At 39.5% G+C, this 18,637-nt stretch overlaps 1 protein-coding gene across 9 annotated transcripts in view; it reads left to right on the forward strand.

Annotated features, from left to right (window-relative positions):
• Pkhd1 (PKHD1 ciliary IPT domain containing fibrocystin/polyductin) overlaps positions 1-18,637 on the forward strand; it is a 432,625-nt gene that overhangs the window by 206,980 nt on the left and 207,008 nt on the right. For all 9 annotated transcript variants that reach the window (XR_013425107.1, XM_005318573.4, XM_078019904.1 and 6 more), the window contains 3 exons: positions 1,674-1,851; positions 3,293-3,488; positions 14,289-14,354. Coding sequence is in view for 8 of the 9 variants with exons in the window: in XM_005318573.4 (XP_005318630.2) it covers positions 1,674-1,851; positions 3,293-3,488; positions 14,289-14,354 (440 nt within the window). In the remaining variant the exon portion in view is untranslated. The remainder of the gene's footprint in view (positions 1-1,673; positions 1,852-3,292; positions 3,489-14,288; positions 14,355-18,637) is intronic.

The following is an 18,637-nucleotide window of genomic DNA, read 5'->3' on the forward strand; positions in this document are numbered from 1 at the left end:
ACATTAATAAATTTCCCTTAGCTGGGCATGATGGAACACTCTTACCCAGGAGGCTGAGGCAGAAGAAGTGCTTGTACCCTGGAGCTCAAGGCCAACTTGGATGACAAATCAAGATCTCTCCTACCAAATAAAAGTTCCCTTTTGATAATGTGCCACCATATTATAAATTGACTTTAGATATCCTCATGTCCCACTTCACTTTGAAAAGCCAACATCCTCCTCCTCAATTTCCTCTATTTTGAGAATTTAATTATCTTCCCACAGAAAAATGCTACAAAGATTCACATGAAAACTAAACCAAAGGGGAAGAGAGTCATAACATGTACTGATTTTTAAAAAAACTTTTGTTTTATATTTTTAAGTCTATTTTGACTCACTTTTAGAGACTTAGCATGTGACTAAATCTATTTATGTTCTAATAGAGACTTAAAAATCACTTTCTGGAATGGGCTGAGTAGAACAAGTTGGGAGATATTGGATCATAAATTTCTGTCTTATGCCATTTACATATTTCTGCCATACTCTGCATCAGTTCCTCCATTTGATAAAATGTAGTTCTTGAAACCCCTTATATAAATTAGAATGACACTATTTGCTTTTGGAAGATCTTATCATGCATTCTTCATTCATATAACAAACACTATCTAGATGCCAGGGTCTGCAGGACCCAGAGCCGCACAGCAGGTATAAAGAGGCAGAAGAAATACCTCTAACTTAAGGATTTTATAACCTATATTTTTATTTGGGGTAAAATTGGGAGTTCATAACCCACTTCAATCAAATGTATGAAATATGATATGTCAAGAGCTTTGTAATGTTGTGAACAACCAATTAAAAAAAAAAAGAAAGCAAATTCAAAACACTGAGGGGCTATGCTAACAGTGAGCACTGGATAATAGGCCAGCCCACAGAACAGGCACCAGATCACCTTTTCCTTTTAGGGAAGGCTACTGAAGGCTAATTGCTGATCAGTTAAAGAGGACATCTTAAAGTCTAGGCACATCAGGTCCTGGGCTTCTATCATTGTACCCCATAGATATATCTAATTACTCAAAGTAATGTGTTTTCTGCTGTTAATAAACTTGGTAAATTGGCTGAACTCATTGGCGCATGCCTGTCATCCTAGCGGCTCAGGAGGCTGAGGCAGGAGGATTGCAAGTTCAAAGCTAGCCTCAGCAAAAAGAAGGTGCTAAGCAACTCAGTGAGATCCTGTCTCTAAATAAAATACAAAGTAGGGCTGGGGATGTAGCTCAGTGGTTGCATGTCCCTGAGTTCAATCCCTGGTACCCCCCCCCCCAAAAAAAAATAAAAACCCAAACTTGGAATATGGGAAAATTCTGACTGTAGACACTTCTTTGTTAAAATAATCATATGTAGTTCTGGCCCATGTGAACTCATTGACATAACATGACATGGTATTAGTGACCTTAGATCTGAGTGTTACCAACTGCAGTGTACCAGGCTAGGGTAATTTGGAAGTGATCCAATGCCAACTTCCCAACTTGATCCACATAGTGACTGCTAAAACCTCAAGAGATACTCAAAAGATGTGCCTAAGACACACAGGAGAGAATAGAAATATGATTATAATTGATGGACAGGAAATACACTAGATCCAGAAGGGACCAGTAACCAAGAAACTCCTTTTTTTCTCTCTTTTCAAATTACCCTAGGGTTAATTCTCCTGATGTTTCTTATGATTTAACCCTGAAGGACAGCAGAAATAAGACAACCACTGTCAATTATGTACATGACACATTGTCCAACCATTATGGCTGGATGGCTCTGCTTTTGGATCAAGAGACCTACTCATTGCAATTTGAGAATCCTTGGATCAACAGATCTTTGCAGGTAACCCCAGGGATCCATTCATTGATTGGTATATCTCATCCCCAATATGTGATTCTTGTGTTTCCTTCTGTGAAGTAATGAGTTGCAAATATTAGCATCATCTGATGCTGGAGAAGAAAACTAAAGCTGCATTTTTACTAGGTGAATATTACTTGAATATGAGATTTGGTTGGTTTGTTAACTTGAACATTTCAAAATCTGCTTAAATCCCATCTTAAATGCAGAACGGCTCTGCTTGAAAGATTTAATTTATTAAATGAATGAAAACAGCTTTGCAGCATTCTCTAGAACTGCATTTTTAAAAAATTTCAGGTTAAAAACCAAGCAGTTTTTATACCCCAATTTATAGCCAGAGAAAATGTTTCAAGGAGGCATTTGTACATTTCATACTGCCACCTTGTGGTCAATGATCAACTTCTCAAGCAGAGGTCTCAGTCCACAGGCTGAGTTGGGCTGAAGGAGTCAAAGGTCTTGGGGAGCAAGAAGAAATAGCTACATGGAAAGTGTGTCTATCTTGGAGGAAAAAAAGTAATCCAGTGGATCCCTCAAGTCTCTTTTCTTCCTTTAACACAGTTCTTTCTGTCTTCTACACATTTCCTCAGTCATAAGAGCCTATTTTAGGGAGAGAGAAGCTGCTTTAGGTGCACTGTGGTTATGAGGAATTCAGAACAGAATCTCCCGATCCTTTCACCACTGCCCTCAGCAAGTATCTTCACCTCTCTTTCCTTCGCTTGAGGTTCCTCTGGGAACAATATGGGGAGTTTTCATAAAGTGAAGGTGGTGGTATGTGGCTCTGGAGGTGGGCACCCCAGGTGTTATTCTAGCTCAGCTCTCTCCTGTTTTATGAAACAAAGCAAGTTATTGAACCTCTTCTTGCCTCAGTTTCTTCCACTGTAAAATGAGACAATAAGAGTAGCAATCACAGAGGGTCTTTCAAGAATTGAATGACTCTAATGACTAGTGACTGAGGGTGCGGTGATTGCTCCAACACTGCTTGCTGTTACTGCTGCACATGCGTGTCACTCTGCACATTGCCTGCCTCTTCAAGTTGTGAGAGAAAACTGGGAAGGGATTCTAGATGGGGCCCTGTCTCTTCTAGATGTTTGACCAGAGACAAGTCAATTCACTTGTCTGAGCCAGGGTTTTCTTCTTTGCTAACCGAGGTGGTTTAAACAAGATGAACTTGATGGCTTCTTTCAGTCTTCCTGTTCTATGATTTTGTAGCTATGAAATTTTGTTTGTAGTTTTGAATCTTTTTATGGAATAGATTTAAGTAGGCCCAGTTCCCACAAGAAAAGGTTTTGTTTCTAAACTACTCCATCTGTGTTCTAAGCTCTTGGGTTTTGTTTTTTGTTTTTTTTTTTTTGGAGGGGAGAAAGGGGGGTTCTTACTAAATGATTGTTATTTTGGTGTTTGTTTTTTTTTTTTTTTTTACTTCAAGTATGAAGCAACATTTGACAACTTTGCTCCTGGCAATTACCTACTGCTAGTGCACACAGACTTGCCACCTCTGCCTGATATTCTTATAAGATGTGGGAGTCAGATGGGTCAGTCTCTGCGGTCTCTGCCATCACCTGGGCGGGACCAAGGCTGTGACTGGTTCTTCAACAGAAAATCAAGGCAACTCACATATCTGGGTAAGTATTCAACTGGGGGAGCATTTTGAGGGTATTGAATCAGAAACCACCATTTATTTTTGAATTCCAGACTTTGTGTTATGATGTGAAGCACTGAGGGGAATAGCTATGTATAATTTATAATTGGATGAGTAGGCTCTGAAATCAGATTGCCTGGGTTTAAATCCAAGCTCCGAGACTTAATAAGTAGGAGACACTAAGCAGGTACTATTTCTAAGTCTGATCCTCCCAATACCTTCCTATTATTCATTTTTCATAGGATCTCAATGTTAAGATCAGGATTGTCTACCTCTTTTGGCTTCCTGGAGTTTATGTCTCATTCTTTTTCCATCCTAATATCAGCATTGGTCACTCTGAGAACCTTGGTGTCCACTTGTACCAACCTCATCAACTCACTGTAAGACCCACTTCTTATATGGTCTGTAAGAAAGAGAATCTGACAAAACTTATCTCAAATGATGATTTTCTTATAGATTGCTCTTAATAAATCCTGGTCAAATTAAGGGTACTTTGTCAGTATGGCATATCCCCTGCCACAAGCCAGACTTTGTCCTCAGTCCCTTGTTTTTCCCACCTGTGCCTACCCATGTCACATCAGGGTCTGATGTACAGTTCAGCCCTGGGACTCTTCAATTTTAATTGCACCAGAGAGGATAGTCTGGTGCGTTCTCAGTTTTCAGTTTCTTGCCAATTGGACTCTCATGTTTTCTTTATACTGAATTTTACCATTTCCATTTTATTTCTAATTTAATCCATCCATAAATATAACCTAAAACTATTAAAACTCAGGATGGACAGAGATTGCTGACAGCGTTTTACCACTGGAGCCAAATACAGTCATTAAGTAAGAGCAAATAGTTGCCATTAACTTTATAACTATTTACTTGCTATGTACTCTTGAAAAAAAATCAATTTTAATTGCTCTCTTTCTATTACTTAGCACACTTCTGAAGAGGCTGTCTTTTCCATTGGTCAGGTTTTGTTCATGAACTGCAAGCTAATTTGAATACTCACTTAAACCAAACATTTATGACACAAAGGAAAACCAAGCAAATGATGCAGCCACAGATTTTCTCCCCCTTTGATAGCATTATTAATTGAATTAAAGCAAGCCATGCCGTCACACTTTATGTTCACTTCTTTGGTATAAATGCACATCTGTCTAAGTATCTTTATCTGTGTGCATATGTACTTACACATAGATGTATACTTTTGTGTGTGCTTACATATGACATAGGTGACTATTTTAATATAGTTCATTAGGTAGTCTTTATTAATTTAAGAAATATTTGTATCAAAATGTCCTAAAATGTCTACCTTTACTTATGTTTTGAGTAAGGAACAGGGAGTCACAGAAGGTTGGTTGAGAGTGTCTTAAACCTGGAGACCCTTGCTCCCTGAAGAGGATTCCCAGTAATAGTTTTATGGTCAGTGGTACCACCCTCAGCTGCACAAGTGAACGATACAGCCACTTCTCTTCTCAATTCGGGGCTGGCCCACTGAGGATCGAGGATTCCAGAGGAACTGAGGCTTGCACCACTCTTCCATGAGGTTCCCCTGCAGCTGCATTGGGTTATGTAGATTTGGTTGTAATTTTTGTATATCCTCTGCATAAATTTACAACATTGGTAGGGAGGTGGTGTTAAGGTACCATGATTTCTGCAGAACTGTCAGCATTTCCCAGTGCCATGTGGCAGTGAGGTACTTATTGTAGACAGTATCCCAACAAAACCCCAGGAAATAGAGTCCCAGTCCTTGGGACACACATTTGATATATTGATTAGATTACTACTTTCATCTAATTGTCTTTTCCAGACTCTATAACTCTAAAATTTGGACTGAGATAATTTACATGAAATACACTTACTCAAAGAAAAGACCTTAGGCCAAGACATCATTGTCTACATCGGTAGGTGCTAGAATGGAAACGCATGGGAGGAATGGTACGGACAAAAGTTTCATTTCATTGTAGGGAGCTCCTCCACCTCTTTCTCTGCTGTTTTTTCCCGGGTTCTGGGTCAGGTTTCTGGGGGTGCTGATCCTCTCTGTGTTGTTATTTCATTCCTAGTACTACTTCACTGATGGCTGCGTTTCATTGACTTTCTAAGTGAACCCTCTTTGTATTGTTTGCTTGCAACCTCAGCACATGCCTCAGGACAGGAAGTTTTTACAAAGTCACAATTATCTATGTTTTCCCTATTGGGCTGCTTCACATGTGATTAATCTTAGACTCAGCTGAGAATGGAAAAGATCCGAACCCAGGCATTCTAGCTCCTGGCTATGGATCCCTCCACTAGAGTGTGCTGCCCACTAAATAATCATTGATCACTGACCAAAGAGGATGGGGGGGGGGTGCGTGCTAGGCAGGGTTATGGATGAAAACTTCTCATTGATCCTCAGTAACAAAGAAAAAAGTGCTGCATGTATGTTTGACTCTTGTATTTCTCTTTTCCACCAAGTCAAGTTTTGTCTTTGTTCAGCCAACATCCTTATGGAGTGCTAGGTTTTTGAAAAGTTCATGGCCAGTACTTGGGGCTTACAGTTTTAATCAGTGACTGACTGGCTGTTCTATGTAGGGCATGACATTATAATTATTCCATGCCTTTACTAGCTTCATTTATATCACAAGGTTAAGAGTATTTACTTGTCTTGAAAATGTGGTATTAAATGCTCAAATATATTAGAGTATGATAAGCGTGCCATATTACTTTACTAAAATTTTTCTTAAGAGATTAGTAGGTTTTTTCTTTTTCCCCAGAAAATTATCAACATTGTGCATCTTGATTTTGGTATGCATTTGATAAGTTCTTTTTCTTCTCTTTCTTTCTTGTTTTGGTACTGGGTATTGAACTCAGGGACACTTGACCACTGAGCCACATCCCCAACCCTATTTTGTATTTTATTTAGAGACAACGTCTCATTAAGTCTTTTTCTTTTTCTTTTCTTTTCTTTCTTTTTTTTTTTAAACTAGGTTTTGTAAAAGAGTTGAGGTCCATGATCATATGACATTAATGGTATATTGTTTCCATGACTGAACTTGAATACCACTTAAGCAATTGTTATCTGTAGAATAAGATAACTTTATTCATTTGAAAAAATATCTCTTAAGGAGTTTGGTTCAGGTTGCCTTTCCAAAGCTACTAAACATTTTGCTCAAAGAGCTTCTTACAAGAGGCCACAAGTTTAAGAGTTTGTGGGCTATGGTTGCATTAGGAAGCAGCAGGAGCAACATTGGATGTGATAAACTGTTAAGAATGACTCTTCCCAATACTACTTGTCTGCCATGCTTGGGAATGAGTGTGACTGTAGAAAAGTGTTCTTTTCTCATTGACAAAGTTGGGAGTCAAATCCAGCAAGCCTGTTTCTCCCTCCACGCAGTTTCCCTTACTGGCAGCTCATGCCTCTGCCTCACAGAACCAGTTCCCACTGCCTCTTTCCCTGCTGTTTTTTCCAGGGATGTTTCAGTTCATGGTGAACTATTTTTATTTTTTAGTTACATTAACGCTATGAAATAATTAGTCAGCTAATTAATCTGGTTTACAAGCTTTGTAGGATTCTTCAGCTGTCAGTCAGGCCCAGGCCCGAGGCCTCCCTCTAGTCTCAGCTCTCTTGCTCATGTGATTCCTGTTGCCATGGCTACTGGCTACATCTGCTGACACCCCACTCTCTATTTATTGCTTAATTAAGAATTTCACGCTCAGCCCTTATCTGCCTCTAAGAACAAGCGCACACTGTTAAGAAATTCCAAATTTAGGCCCAGACACAAGGAAAGCCTTTCTTATGGGCTTGGCTGTATGGAGCCTCTCTAACGATCCTCTCGGCATCCCAGCCGCCACCCTTCAATCAAAAATCATTAAATGGGGCAGAGATAATGAGCATGTAGCATATCAAAAGAAGGATGTTTGCTTGGTCCAAAGGAGGAAAAGCTGCTAGGCCCCATGCTCAGCTCCACTTCAAAGGGAGATGAGACCCCCTCATCACTGGGGCCTGATAAAGCCTCATTTGTTCTGGGCTTGACTTATGCAAAAGGTCTGGTATGTCAGAGTCCCATCTCACAGACGTGAGCTCCCCCCCACCTCTTGCTTCCACCTCCACCAGACCCCTCCCTTGCCTTCCCCATACTCGTGTGTCAGCACTTAGGCAGCTGGGTCCCCCAAAGCATCAGGCGGAGCGTATAATCACTGACTCTCCACTCACAATGGACACTTGTAGGGGGGTGACCAGGAGGAGGTCTTCATCACAATAGAAGCACAATTATTGCAGCTGCTGGGGAGGGCTGTGCTTCTTCCTGTAGAAATATAATAGGACTTGCCCAAAACAGGAGGTGAAGGTTGGGGGGTAGGGATGGGGGTGGAGAGGGGTGGAGAAACAATCTTGAGTTGATTATTCATATTCTGACTCTTGGAAGCCCGATGTGGAGCCAGTGGGGTTCCAGCAGCTGCTCGTACACAGCCCTCTTCTAATAATTGTACATTCTGTCAGGGGTCAACTTACTTTTGACCCTCTCCTTTTATATTGGTAAAAGGCTCTTTAGGGCAAACTGTTGGGTTGTGGCAGGGTGCATTAAATACTCAGAGCCCCTTCCCTTGGCTTTATCCCCCACCCAACCAGCAGCCGGTGATAAATTCATATCAGATGCTGCACCATTCACGGTTGCCCTCCTGAGTTCACACAGCCCCCACTCAGGCAGCAGAGATGCGGAGGAAGCTGGGATATTGTGTGAAGCAGCAGCTGAACAGGTCCGCCTGGGAGGCTCCAGAGGCTCCTGCTGCACTACCTTCTTCTGATCTGACTGAAAAAAAGCCCTCTCTTGGCAGGCTGGCCAACCCACGTGTCCAAATGTCCCCCTCACCAAGATAAAGGCTGGCTGTGTGTCCAGGAGCCAGGGCTGTGCTCTACAGGGTGAGAGCACCGTGGACAGGAGGACAGATGGATTTCATTGTCTGTGCCAAGTTGCTTTGAAGAGCTCAAGTCACATCACACAGAGGGATCAGAAAATGTGCTGCTAACTTGGGGGATCTGAAATTAAAGAAGCTTTCCTGAGTTGGAAGCCAGGCTCAGGATCCTGGCTGTTGTTCAGGTTTTCTGTTCTCAAAGCAGTGTGGGCGCTGGCTGATGCCCGGACTCATCTGTTCTTCAGGGCGGCTGGAAGACCCCGTGTGATTCCTTGAGAAGGAATTCTGTTAGGATCTGAGGAGGAGACGGGAGTCCACTGGCTCCCCTGACCTCTTGGGAGGATTTTGTAGGCAGAGCGGAATCATAATCTTTTGCAACTCTGCAGCCATTCCCATGCTGAAGCCCTCTAAGGCAATCTATAGCATTCTAGTTAATAAATTAATTTACATTCTTATAGAAAACTCATTCCCCAAAGATCCCCAAGGACCTTTACCAGTAATGTAGAGGATTGACTTGAGGGAAATGTACTAACCTTTGCAGCAAAAATATAGATAATGGAATAGGAGGTGGAGATGTGAAAAGGGATTTTGCCTCTTGGTTAGAAGCAACTTCTCCAAAAGGAAAAGATGTGGGGGAGGGGAGAAAAGAAGGAAGGAAGTGGGTGGGGAAGAGAGACAGACTGAGGGAGGGAAACTTAGAAGTCAGAATTTAATGGACTTTTTAATAATCTTTCAGGTTAGGGAACTAAGTCTCTGCAATACTAAATGACTAACTTTTATTCACACAGCTTATAGGTGGTGCAACCAGTATTCAAACTCAGTGTTAAAAAAACAAAAAAACAAAACAAAACAAAACAAAACTATGCTTATGTAACTACCCTTGTAAGCCACACCTTTTTCCATTTACAAGAAAACTTTGTACTTACTAGCTAACATTCTGCTTCCTAGACTAGATATATAAGCACCATTGTTATACTTTTGTTACATTCTTTTGCCTCCTATACTACCATATATTTAATAAATATTTCCAAAAACCAATTCATAACTGCCTTAGTTTTAAAACCTAACTTCTTATTCATATAAGCATGGATTTAATGGGCTAGTTCTTTTTTCTAAATACCTTAAAATTCATAGCCACTAAAACAAAACTTTTTATGCCATCAAGATGGTCACTACATGTTGTCTATTTGGGGAATATAATGTGGTGGTCTGCAAGGTTTTGGTTGAGTTCATAAAAGGTGGCTATATAAGGATCTTTTCTATCAGGGTCTTTCTCTTCACTTGTTAAGCACACCTGCTCTTGTGAACGTGCCATGTGTTGAGAGTATAGTACAAAGAGAAGTTGCACAATGCCTTAAATTGGCATTTTTAAAATTTATCTTAAGGGCAAGCAGGCAGAATGCTTGTTCCTAGGTCTCTCCCTGAAGTTTGTGGTTCTGTAGGTCTGCAGGAGACTCAAGATGTCACGAATGCCTCCACATAAGTGTGGTAAACATCCCTCTGAGTCACTGCCACAATTGCTATTGTTCTCTGAGTTAATTAAGAAGGTTTAATTGAGCTAGCTCTCAGGACCATGGGTAATTCAGATATATCTGTCTGCGTCTTGATCAAATTCTTTTACATGTAAAAACTTACACTCTTTCATGAATGAATGCTATTGGGGTTAATAGAAGACTCTAAGGTGATCACAGGATTGTCATATTGTGTTTCCACGAAGGTCTTTAAAAGACCATGTGTTATGAGGGCCAAGATGACTTTCATGGTTGTCTCTGTGAAGCTGAATTCATAACAGGAATGTTGGACCTATGAATCAAGCTGCCCATGAACCAATTGACAAGCAAGCTTTTTTTGCCGCTAAATAAAAATGGTCTGCTTCTGGGGAATGAGTTCAAGTACACCCAGCAGGACAAGACAAACAGCAGGAGAATGCAGGTATGTGAGGCAGTTTTGAGGAGAAGAGGTGGAGATAGCAGACATGGCAAGCTAAGATGAGAGAGGACTAGATCCAACAGCTATGTCAAGAAGTCAAAGCTGGGTTCTGGGTCACCTGAAGACAGAAGCAGAAAGCGAAGCCATGAGCCAGGGTGAGATACAGTTTGTAGACATCAACTGCAGTTTGCTATTCTATGTTCTTTTCATTGTGTGGTCAGTGGCTGACTTATTGGATTAACGTGGACTCAATGAGGAGTTCTAAAAGGTGAATAAATTATAGTGTCAAAGTGAGACCTGGGATATGAATGGAAGAGTCAAATAGGGAAGAAGTCCATGGCTTACCTAAGATGCCACATAAAATTTTCCTTTTTAAATAGGTATTATTTCTCCCTCCAAAATTTCAAAAGAGAATGAGACCTGTTAGGGAAAAATTATTTATTTTCTTCCCTAGCACTCTAGAGGGGACAAAATTTACCAGATACAGCACCTCACCCTGTAGGCATTTGCTTGGCATCTACTTGGGTAACTCCCCTTCCTCTTACCAGGTACCATTTCTTGGCACATTTTTCTCCTCCTCATACATGGTTGTGTTTATAGCTAGCTTAGATCATATTGAACTCATCAGAAGAATATGGCAATTATTGAGTCAAATGCTTTTCTTCTTTTGGAGGACCAGTTCTTAAAATCTAGGATCAACTCCATGGGGTTTCATTTACAAACAAGGAAGATTAACCATTCTCATATTACAAATGTAAAATCAGAAATTTGAAGCACCCAGAAAGCATGCCTACAATGGCACGGCTTGTGGAAGGCTTGGGAAAACTCTTCCCAAGTCCATACCTGTATTCTTAAATGACTTTCATTCCTCTTTGTACTTATTCAAATTGGAAATGATACTTCACATTTACAGTCTTTTAGAGTCAAAACACTTAGCAAACTAGCAGATCTCGTTAAGTTGCTTACAACTCTGTAATAGTGCAGCTCATAATGATTAGGTACAGCTGTAAAAAGAGCAGAAAAAAAGTAAAAGCATATTTCTTGAGCCTTGTTAACTGGTGCCTAGCATAATGTGCATGCCGTAATGGTAGTGTTGATAATAGTTAATGTTTATTGTTCACTATGTGCCAGGCCCTGTACTAAGCGTGTTCCATAGAATATCTCACTTTTTTTTTCTTTTAATCAACAACCCTAGAAAGTAAATAGTATGATTTTCCCATTTTCTGATGAATTGTGTGAGGTTCACAAATGGTAGCTCACTTGTCATTTGTCCTTTTCCAGGAAGGGGAAGAGCCAATCTTCAAATCTAGCCTAGGGACCCTTCCACATTTTCCCCACCACTCTCCCTTGTCACTCATGACTTGGAAATGGTGTTTGGGAAGATTTCCTCTTGCAACCTGTGTTCACAGGTTCAGAACCAGCCCCAGAGGCACATAGAGAGCAGTGGTATGAAAAGTCAGACTCTGCCAAGCTTTCCTACTTTTGATAATGTCTCTGTCTTTTTTGATACTGAAACTGCTTCATGGCCTTCTGACACTTAACTTTAAAGGATGACTAATAGATTTTTAATATGCCTTTTAGCTTTTCAATGTTTGTTTGGGGAAGGGTTCCTCCTAGAGGTGTGGGGGGGCATTTGTGCATATGTAGAGACAAGAAAATCACTGGCCACTCAGTGCAGGAGCTATCCACAGGGCACAGTGACAGCATCACATTTGTCACGCACTGCACCAGGAAGCCTCTGTTTACCAAGAACAGTACCTGGGTACAGGCATAAGGGAACAGAGGACAAATGGAGCAGCCTCTGATGGATGTTAGATGTGAGGAGGATGTGCTTCCTCAGTTCCAGAAGTCAGTGCAATTAGACCTGCAGCTCAAGGATGCTTGCCGCATCCCTTCTCACTCAAGGGATTTTGGATACATTGGTTCTTTTACCTCTGTTTTATTTTTTTCATCTATGTGGTGGGAAAAAAAGCTGTGAATCTTCCTTTCCCCCCAACTATTCTCCTATAGGTATAATTTTACTTACTTTAGGTTGAATAAATCATTGTAAAAACTTGTTAGTATATCCCTTACCTCTGGCTCTGTCGTAAAGAAGAGGATACTGAAATCTATGCTGCTTAGAAACCATTAAACAAGAGTGATTTTTTATAACATCTTTAAATGAACTGATTTCTCTTTCCAAATGTTTCCTGGACTTCTTTTTAATTTCCCTTCCTTAAGAGTTTGATTCTATGGCAACATTTAATCCCTCATCTTGAAGAAAGGCATTCCATTGTTACTGTCTTTGCATGTTTTCCGATGATGCCATCTCGTCTATTATTGTCTTTTCCTTTTCTGAGTACTGGATACTCAGAGTAGAGCCTTGTAAACCTGAGATTTCTAAATTGGCCCATGAATATGAAGTCTCTACTTTTCCAGAACTATCTAGGGTCATAACATACATAAGAAAAAATCCCTCTCTTGAATATTTGGAGCCAGTGGGTTTAGCTCAGAGGAAGCACCTGCCAAGCATGTATAAGACCCTGGGTTTGTTTCCCAGCACCACAAAATGAAACAAAATGTGGAGACAAAGCTAATTGCTGATGCAATACTAAATGAACTGTTGCTAATCAATAACTAGGAATTGAGTTGAGAACAAATTTGTGATAAACGTCATAGTATAGAATTGGAAGGGCTTTTCAACTTTTAGAAAATATATAGATCAGTGTACACAAAAGTGGATATGTCAGAACTTACAGATAAAAAGAGATGAGATGGTTGACTTGTGGCTTTATTATTATTTTTTATGTTACAAAGGTGAGTAAAATATGCAAGAAGATAAAGGAACAATGTAAGCAAAGTCTTGGAAGTAGTGATAAAAATGGAACACATCAAGAGCATGTTGTCATTGTGCTTGGTCTCAGGATGTGACAGTACAAAGAGAAAGTCAAGACTCATGCATTTTATAATTGAAAAAAAATTAAATTAGAAAATGATCAAAATAAGAATATAAGAATTGGAGAGCTCTCATCATTAATCTTTTTAAGGATTATTTTCCTTATAATATTCTGAAGCTTATGCTTTGTCATTAAAAAGAATGATTTCTAGTCTGTCCCATCTGTGATGGAAAAGGGGTTTAGGGTCCCAAGGAAACAAAACTGGAGAGCAGGGGTTTGACCAAGAGCCCAGCATTGGGCCCTCCAGTGGTGGGAGGTGTCAGCTCACCTGACATCTGATAAGGCAGAAAGGTAATTAACCAATAAGAGACAAGGTGTTACCAGAAAAATGGAGTTCGCGCACCTGATTACTAATTAATCAGGCGTGAGAGCACCTTGTAGATGCATTCACTATTTAATTATAGCAGCCTCTCTTGGCAAAGGAGCATATGTTCCCAGCTTAATCTACTGGTTTATACTGACATCAAATTGTCATTATCAGAAAGAATCAGGCCTTTTTGATTATTTCCACTAATTTATTGAACACTTAAAATTAATGAACCCCAGGTCTTTTAAATGTGCTCAGTTGGTTTGGAAGATGGGAGGAAAAAGGGGGTGGGGGAAAAGACTTCATTAAAAGGGCAATTTGTTTGGATAAAGGTAAAGCAAATACATTTCATGGGTGATCTGAATTATATTGGCAAAAACCACATGAATTCTAAAAAGTGAGCCTACAAAATGATGAAGACAAAATAGGATATGGGGACTGACCTACTGGACACCATTGGCTTTCTAAGCACATATGGCTAAAAGTCCCTCCCCTGTTCCTCAACTATTATTTGCTAGTTCTCTTGGAGAAACTCATTGTAATTAAGCTAAATCAAATTAAAGCAGTCAAAATAAAATGTTAGGTTAACTAACAAGGACATTGTTTTTTTTTTTAATTCTAAAAATTTAGTTAGTCTGGGAAGCACATGTAAAGTCATCTTTCTCACAAATGAATTTCCTTAATATTAAGATGATCCTTGTGTGACATCCATGTTGTGGCTTTTTATATTCAGTTGCAGGTGAAGGTCAAGTTCAAGTGATTCTCCTGGTGAAGGAAAGTGTGCCCCCAACTATTTCAGGTGAGTATCAACCCACTGAATGGAAGTGCCCGGTACAGAAGAATGTCCTCCAGTAGTTGTAAACTCCTCCTCGCTGTATTTATAAACAAGAAAGTATCAGCCCTAATGTGTTTATGCCTGACAATTCTCTACTGTGTTACCCTATAACTAAAATATGTGTCTGCATGTCAAAGAAAGATATAAGGGTGCATTTATTTGTCAAAACAATAGAAAGTAAGAATTAAAACATGTAAATAAGCACATTTCATAAATTATGGACCATATGTGCACACAGGACTCCAGATCTTCAGATGGGCCATTAGGCCCCCTCCAAATGGAAAGAAAAATTCAAAGTATCTCTAAACTTTAATTGTTCCTGGTAATTTCAGGAAAAAAGGGTAAAAAAACCTTCCCCCAAAGTCAGATAATTTTGTGAACTTTAACTCAAAAAATGCCAAATTCTCACAATCTGAATATCTCATAACAACTGCTTATGTATTTCATGGTTTGTTTTTGTTTACCCTGAGACAGTTTAACACTATGTTTGCAGGAGGGATAAATCTTTTCAGAGGTGGAATTTCCCTTGATTTTCAGTGTCATTTTGTGTTATGTCAGAACAGCCATATATAATAATCAGAAAATGATCTAATTCTTTCATTTGAATTAATAAATTATTGAGGCAAAGATATTGGACTAAAACTATGAACTAAAAGAACTAATGGCTTCTAGTCAATGCTTTTTGGGCAATGAAGAGTATAAATTGAGATTGTTTTTGTAACATTTTTTGAGCTTCTATAGTACTTAATTTTCTATGCCCTCTGTTTTTAATCCCTCTTTTCCTTTAGCTGGCTCAAAATGCCCTGTTATTGAATGCCTCTGTATGAGGTATGGGGGATTCAATAATGGACAACATGGAATCATCTTTGACTTCATGGGGTTTTATTGTCACTTGGGGTGGATATCAAACAGGTGACTAATTTCCTCAAAATAACTGTAACAAAGAAAAGATACCCTATAACTCTTATCTCTCTGAAAGTCCTGTACTCAAATTCCCTAAGAGATTTTAATGGATTTGCTGAGCCCCTACTTTGAAGAGGCCATATATTGCGGAAGTGTTTACCAGACTGCCTATGGGTGTCCTTCCTCTAGTTCAACCAGCTATAGTCAGGATAGCATGTCATGTAGTACCACATATGAAGATTTCTGTATTAGGGATTCTGTGGAAGGACAGCATGGGTAAATCTGAGGCATTTCAAAAGGGGTAAGTTTAACTGGGAGATGTTTCATTTTGTCAAAGGCAACACACTGGTAAATAGGAAGCCAATGCTTCATAGAGTAGTTTTTTTTTTTTAAGGTATTGGAGATTGAACCTGGGTCGCATGCACACCACATAAGCTCTCTCTCCCATGGAGCTATATCCCTAGCCCAAGTAGTAGGATTGTAATAAGAAAAGGGACCATATAGGTATTCCTATCTAATCTGCTTTATTTTACAAAGGGTGTGGGAGTCTGGAGATTAAACAGTTTCCATAGTTGTATCTTAGTGTTTGAGCCTAGAAAGAACTCACATGTCCCACTCAGTCCGGTGTTCCTTATGCTATCTCATGCAGCCTCTGATGTGTTTAAATTACTTTTTTTGGACATATATTAACTTATGAATTCAACCAAATTCTAGTTTAATTAGAACTAGCATACTCTCACTCATCAGGAAGACATTTCAAATAATATGGGTCTAAGACATTGCCTGGTTCCTATGGTATAGGTTATATGTGCTAATGCCAAAACTTAAATATGGGAGTATATTTTATTTAGTGAAGGAAGAGTCCTATAGAAAACAATAAAATTATTGCAATATCAACAATTCTTTGCCACACACACACACACAAAAATAGAATGAATAATGGAGTTCTCTATGTCAACCCATTTAATTATTCATTACAGATAAGTAATACAGATGAAATATTTGGAAGACATATTTTGCAGAGAGAGCCTCTCAGTTTACTCAGTCAATTGAGGGCCTATTTTGTGTACAAAATAGTGCTGTCATAGTGAGGGCATTGTGGACAAGAAAATTTCAGGGCAGCAGAAACTAGGGTACATATGGGCAATGTCAGAGAGAGGCAGAGAAGGTGATGGTGGTGTAAGCTTCTATATAAAAGCTTAGTGGTTTTGGTGAGAATGGATGCTATTTTGGCTTAACGTGGAATCCATGTGTTTGAAGAGCCTAATACAGATCTTTGGTGCTTCTCTAACATTTTAGCTTTATTGGTTTCTCTCAATATCCACTGTACTGTACTGTATACAAGACAGGAGAGAAAAGAATGAGTGAAGCAATTTCCTCTTCATTTGGTAAAAGATGAAGAAATTTTTGAAAAGTCTGTGCTTCAATCACATTGTCATGTGGGGAGGCTAATTGGCAAATAATGTCCACAATCACATGAGAACATCATCAGACAGTCTCTTCCTAAGTTTGCCAATCCTTTCGCCATAGACCTAAGTTTATATCCTTTCCTCTGGACTCTTGAGAATCAGGCAGTCCCTTTCTTATTTAAAGCCAGCCTATCCTTTCTAGCATCTGCTGAACTTTACCTATCAGATAACGACTCTGTCCTGTCTGGTTGACTTTTTTGTTTGATAGTTCCTTGTGTTCAAAGCTTCCCAATGAAAAACAGACATCCCTCACCCAAAACATTGTGAAAAAGAAATTCTCCTTTAGTTGATATCTCTTCTGCAAACTTCCCGAAAGGCTAGCATCCCTTTGGTGCAAAGCCACAAAAAGTGGAGAAAGTGAAGGCATGATAGGCAATATTTGACTCACATGTCAAGCCTGAGACCATCTCCAATCTGGCTACTTTTGAGTGACAAACTTTTAGAGGGAAACAGAATGACACCTTCTTATAAATGCTGGTCCTGACAAACTTTGTGGACTTCAGTTTGGAAAGAAGTCTAATTCTTCAGTGACTGGAAAGGCAGACTGAGAGTCTGAAATCTGAAAGTTGCCCTCTCTTCAGTGAACTTCTGGGAAGATCTGACCCAACATCATTCCTTCTTCCCCTCTGGTGCATTCCACAGTTCACTGCAATATGGTCTCCTCCTCTACTACTCCACAGGGGCCACTCTTGTCTTGATCACCCAAGCCCTGTTATTATCAATGGTCACTTCTAATTCCCTCTTTTATCTGAACTTTGTTGTTAATGAGATCACTTCTGCCTTCTGGACTGCTATTTCTTAGGCTTCTAAGGAAAGATGAACACTGTATCTCTGACTGTTGCTCTTGTTGGCTTCTTTTTCTCTCTTCAGCTTTCAATATCAATAATAGTCATATGGGGTAGAAGCCTGGTATTAACTGTTTAGAAATCTAATTACCCAACAAGGGACTGAAACATGTTTTAATCAGGATGGTATGCAAAATGGTCAACTTTGCACATAACAGTCCCAAGTTAAAATAGCTACCTGCAGGTCTTGTTTGTTCAATTAAAAAGAGTTTCACCCCTCCTATAAACTTGATTTAAAATGACAGAAGTGATATTACTTTATATCACCATTATCTGTGATATAAAGTTGAAGTAACAAAGGGTATTTGAGGTTTGGCATGGACGTTTTAAAGAACCTAGTTATTGCCTCTTTAAAATATCACTAAAAATGCATCAGAAACATCCTGTCTGGCCATTGTGGTGTGAGTTAGTGGCCACCCCAGAAGTTTCTCTTATTAGATTCCCACTTGTATATTCAGTTATAACACTGAGAAGGAGGGAAAACTGGTAGAAGGCTTGGGAAAGCATTAGAGGGTATATGTTCATAAAACATTTTAAAACCTCTTTTGAGTGGGGCTTAATCGAAGACATTATGCCATGGTGTATGGCGTACTTTGTGGTAATTAAATTGCCTATGATTTCCGCTTGGCCACAATCTCCATACCTTCAACTTATCCTGGTGTTCTAATTAGACCATAGCTACTGGGAAATTGGGTGCTGGCAGAAAAATAGTAACTGAATGTTCCCCAAGGTTCAGACATCAGACATTTTCTCTTTTCACTTTTCAACCTTCTGGAGCTTTCACAATCATCATTGGAGATAAAATACAACCTCTGGATAGATGATGCCAAATCTCTCTCTCTCTCTCTCTCTCTCTCTCTCTCTCTCTCTGACTCAAAGCTGTCTCCCAGATTTCAGATTCAGGTTCATACACTGCTTGCTTGTCATATATTTTTTTTAACCTGGAGACTTCAGAGGTATTCTGGACTCTATATGGACAATTCATATAGAAGTTGATAGAATTCATCAACTTCTGGAAATTCTGGGTTCC

Source organism: Ictidomys tridecemlineatus, chromosome 8 (assembly GCF_052094955.1).
Source record: "Ictidomys tridecemlineatus isolate mIctTri1 chromosome 8, mIctTri1.hap1, whole genome shotgun sequence".
Taxonomy (NCBI): Eukaryota; Metazoa; Chordata; class Mammalia; order Rodentia; family Sciuridae; genus Ictidomys; species Ictidomys tridecemlineatus.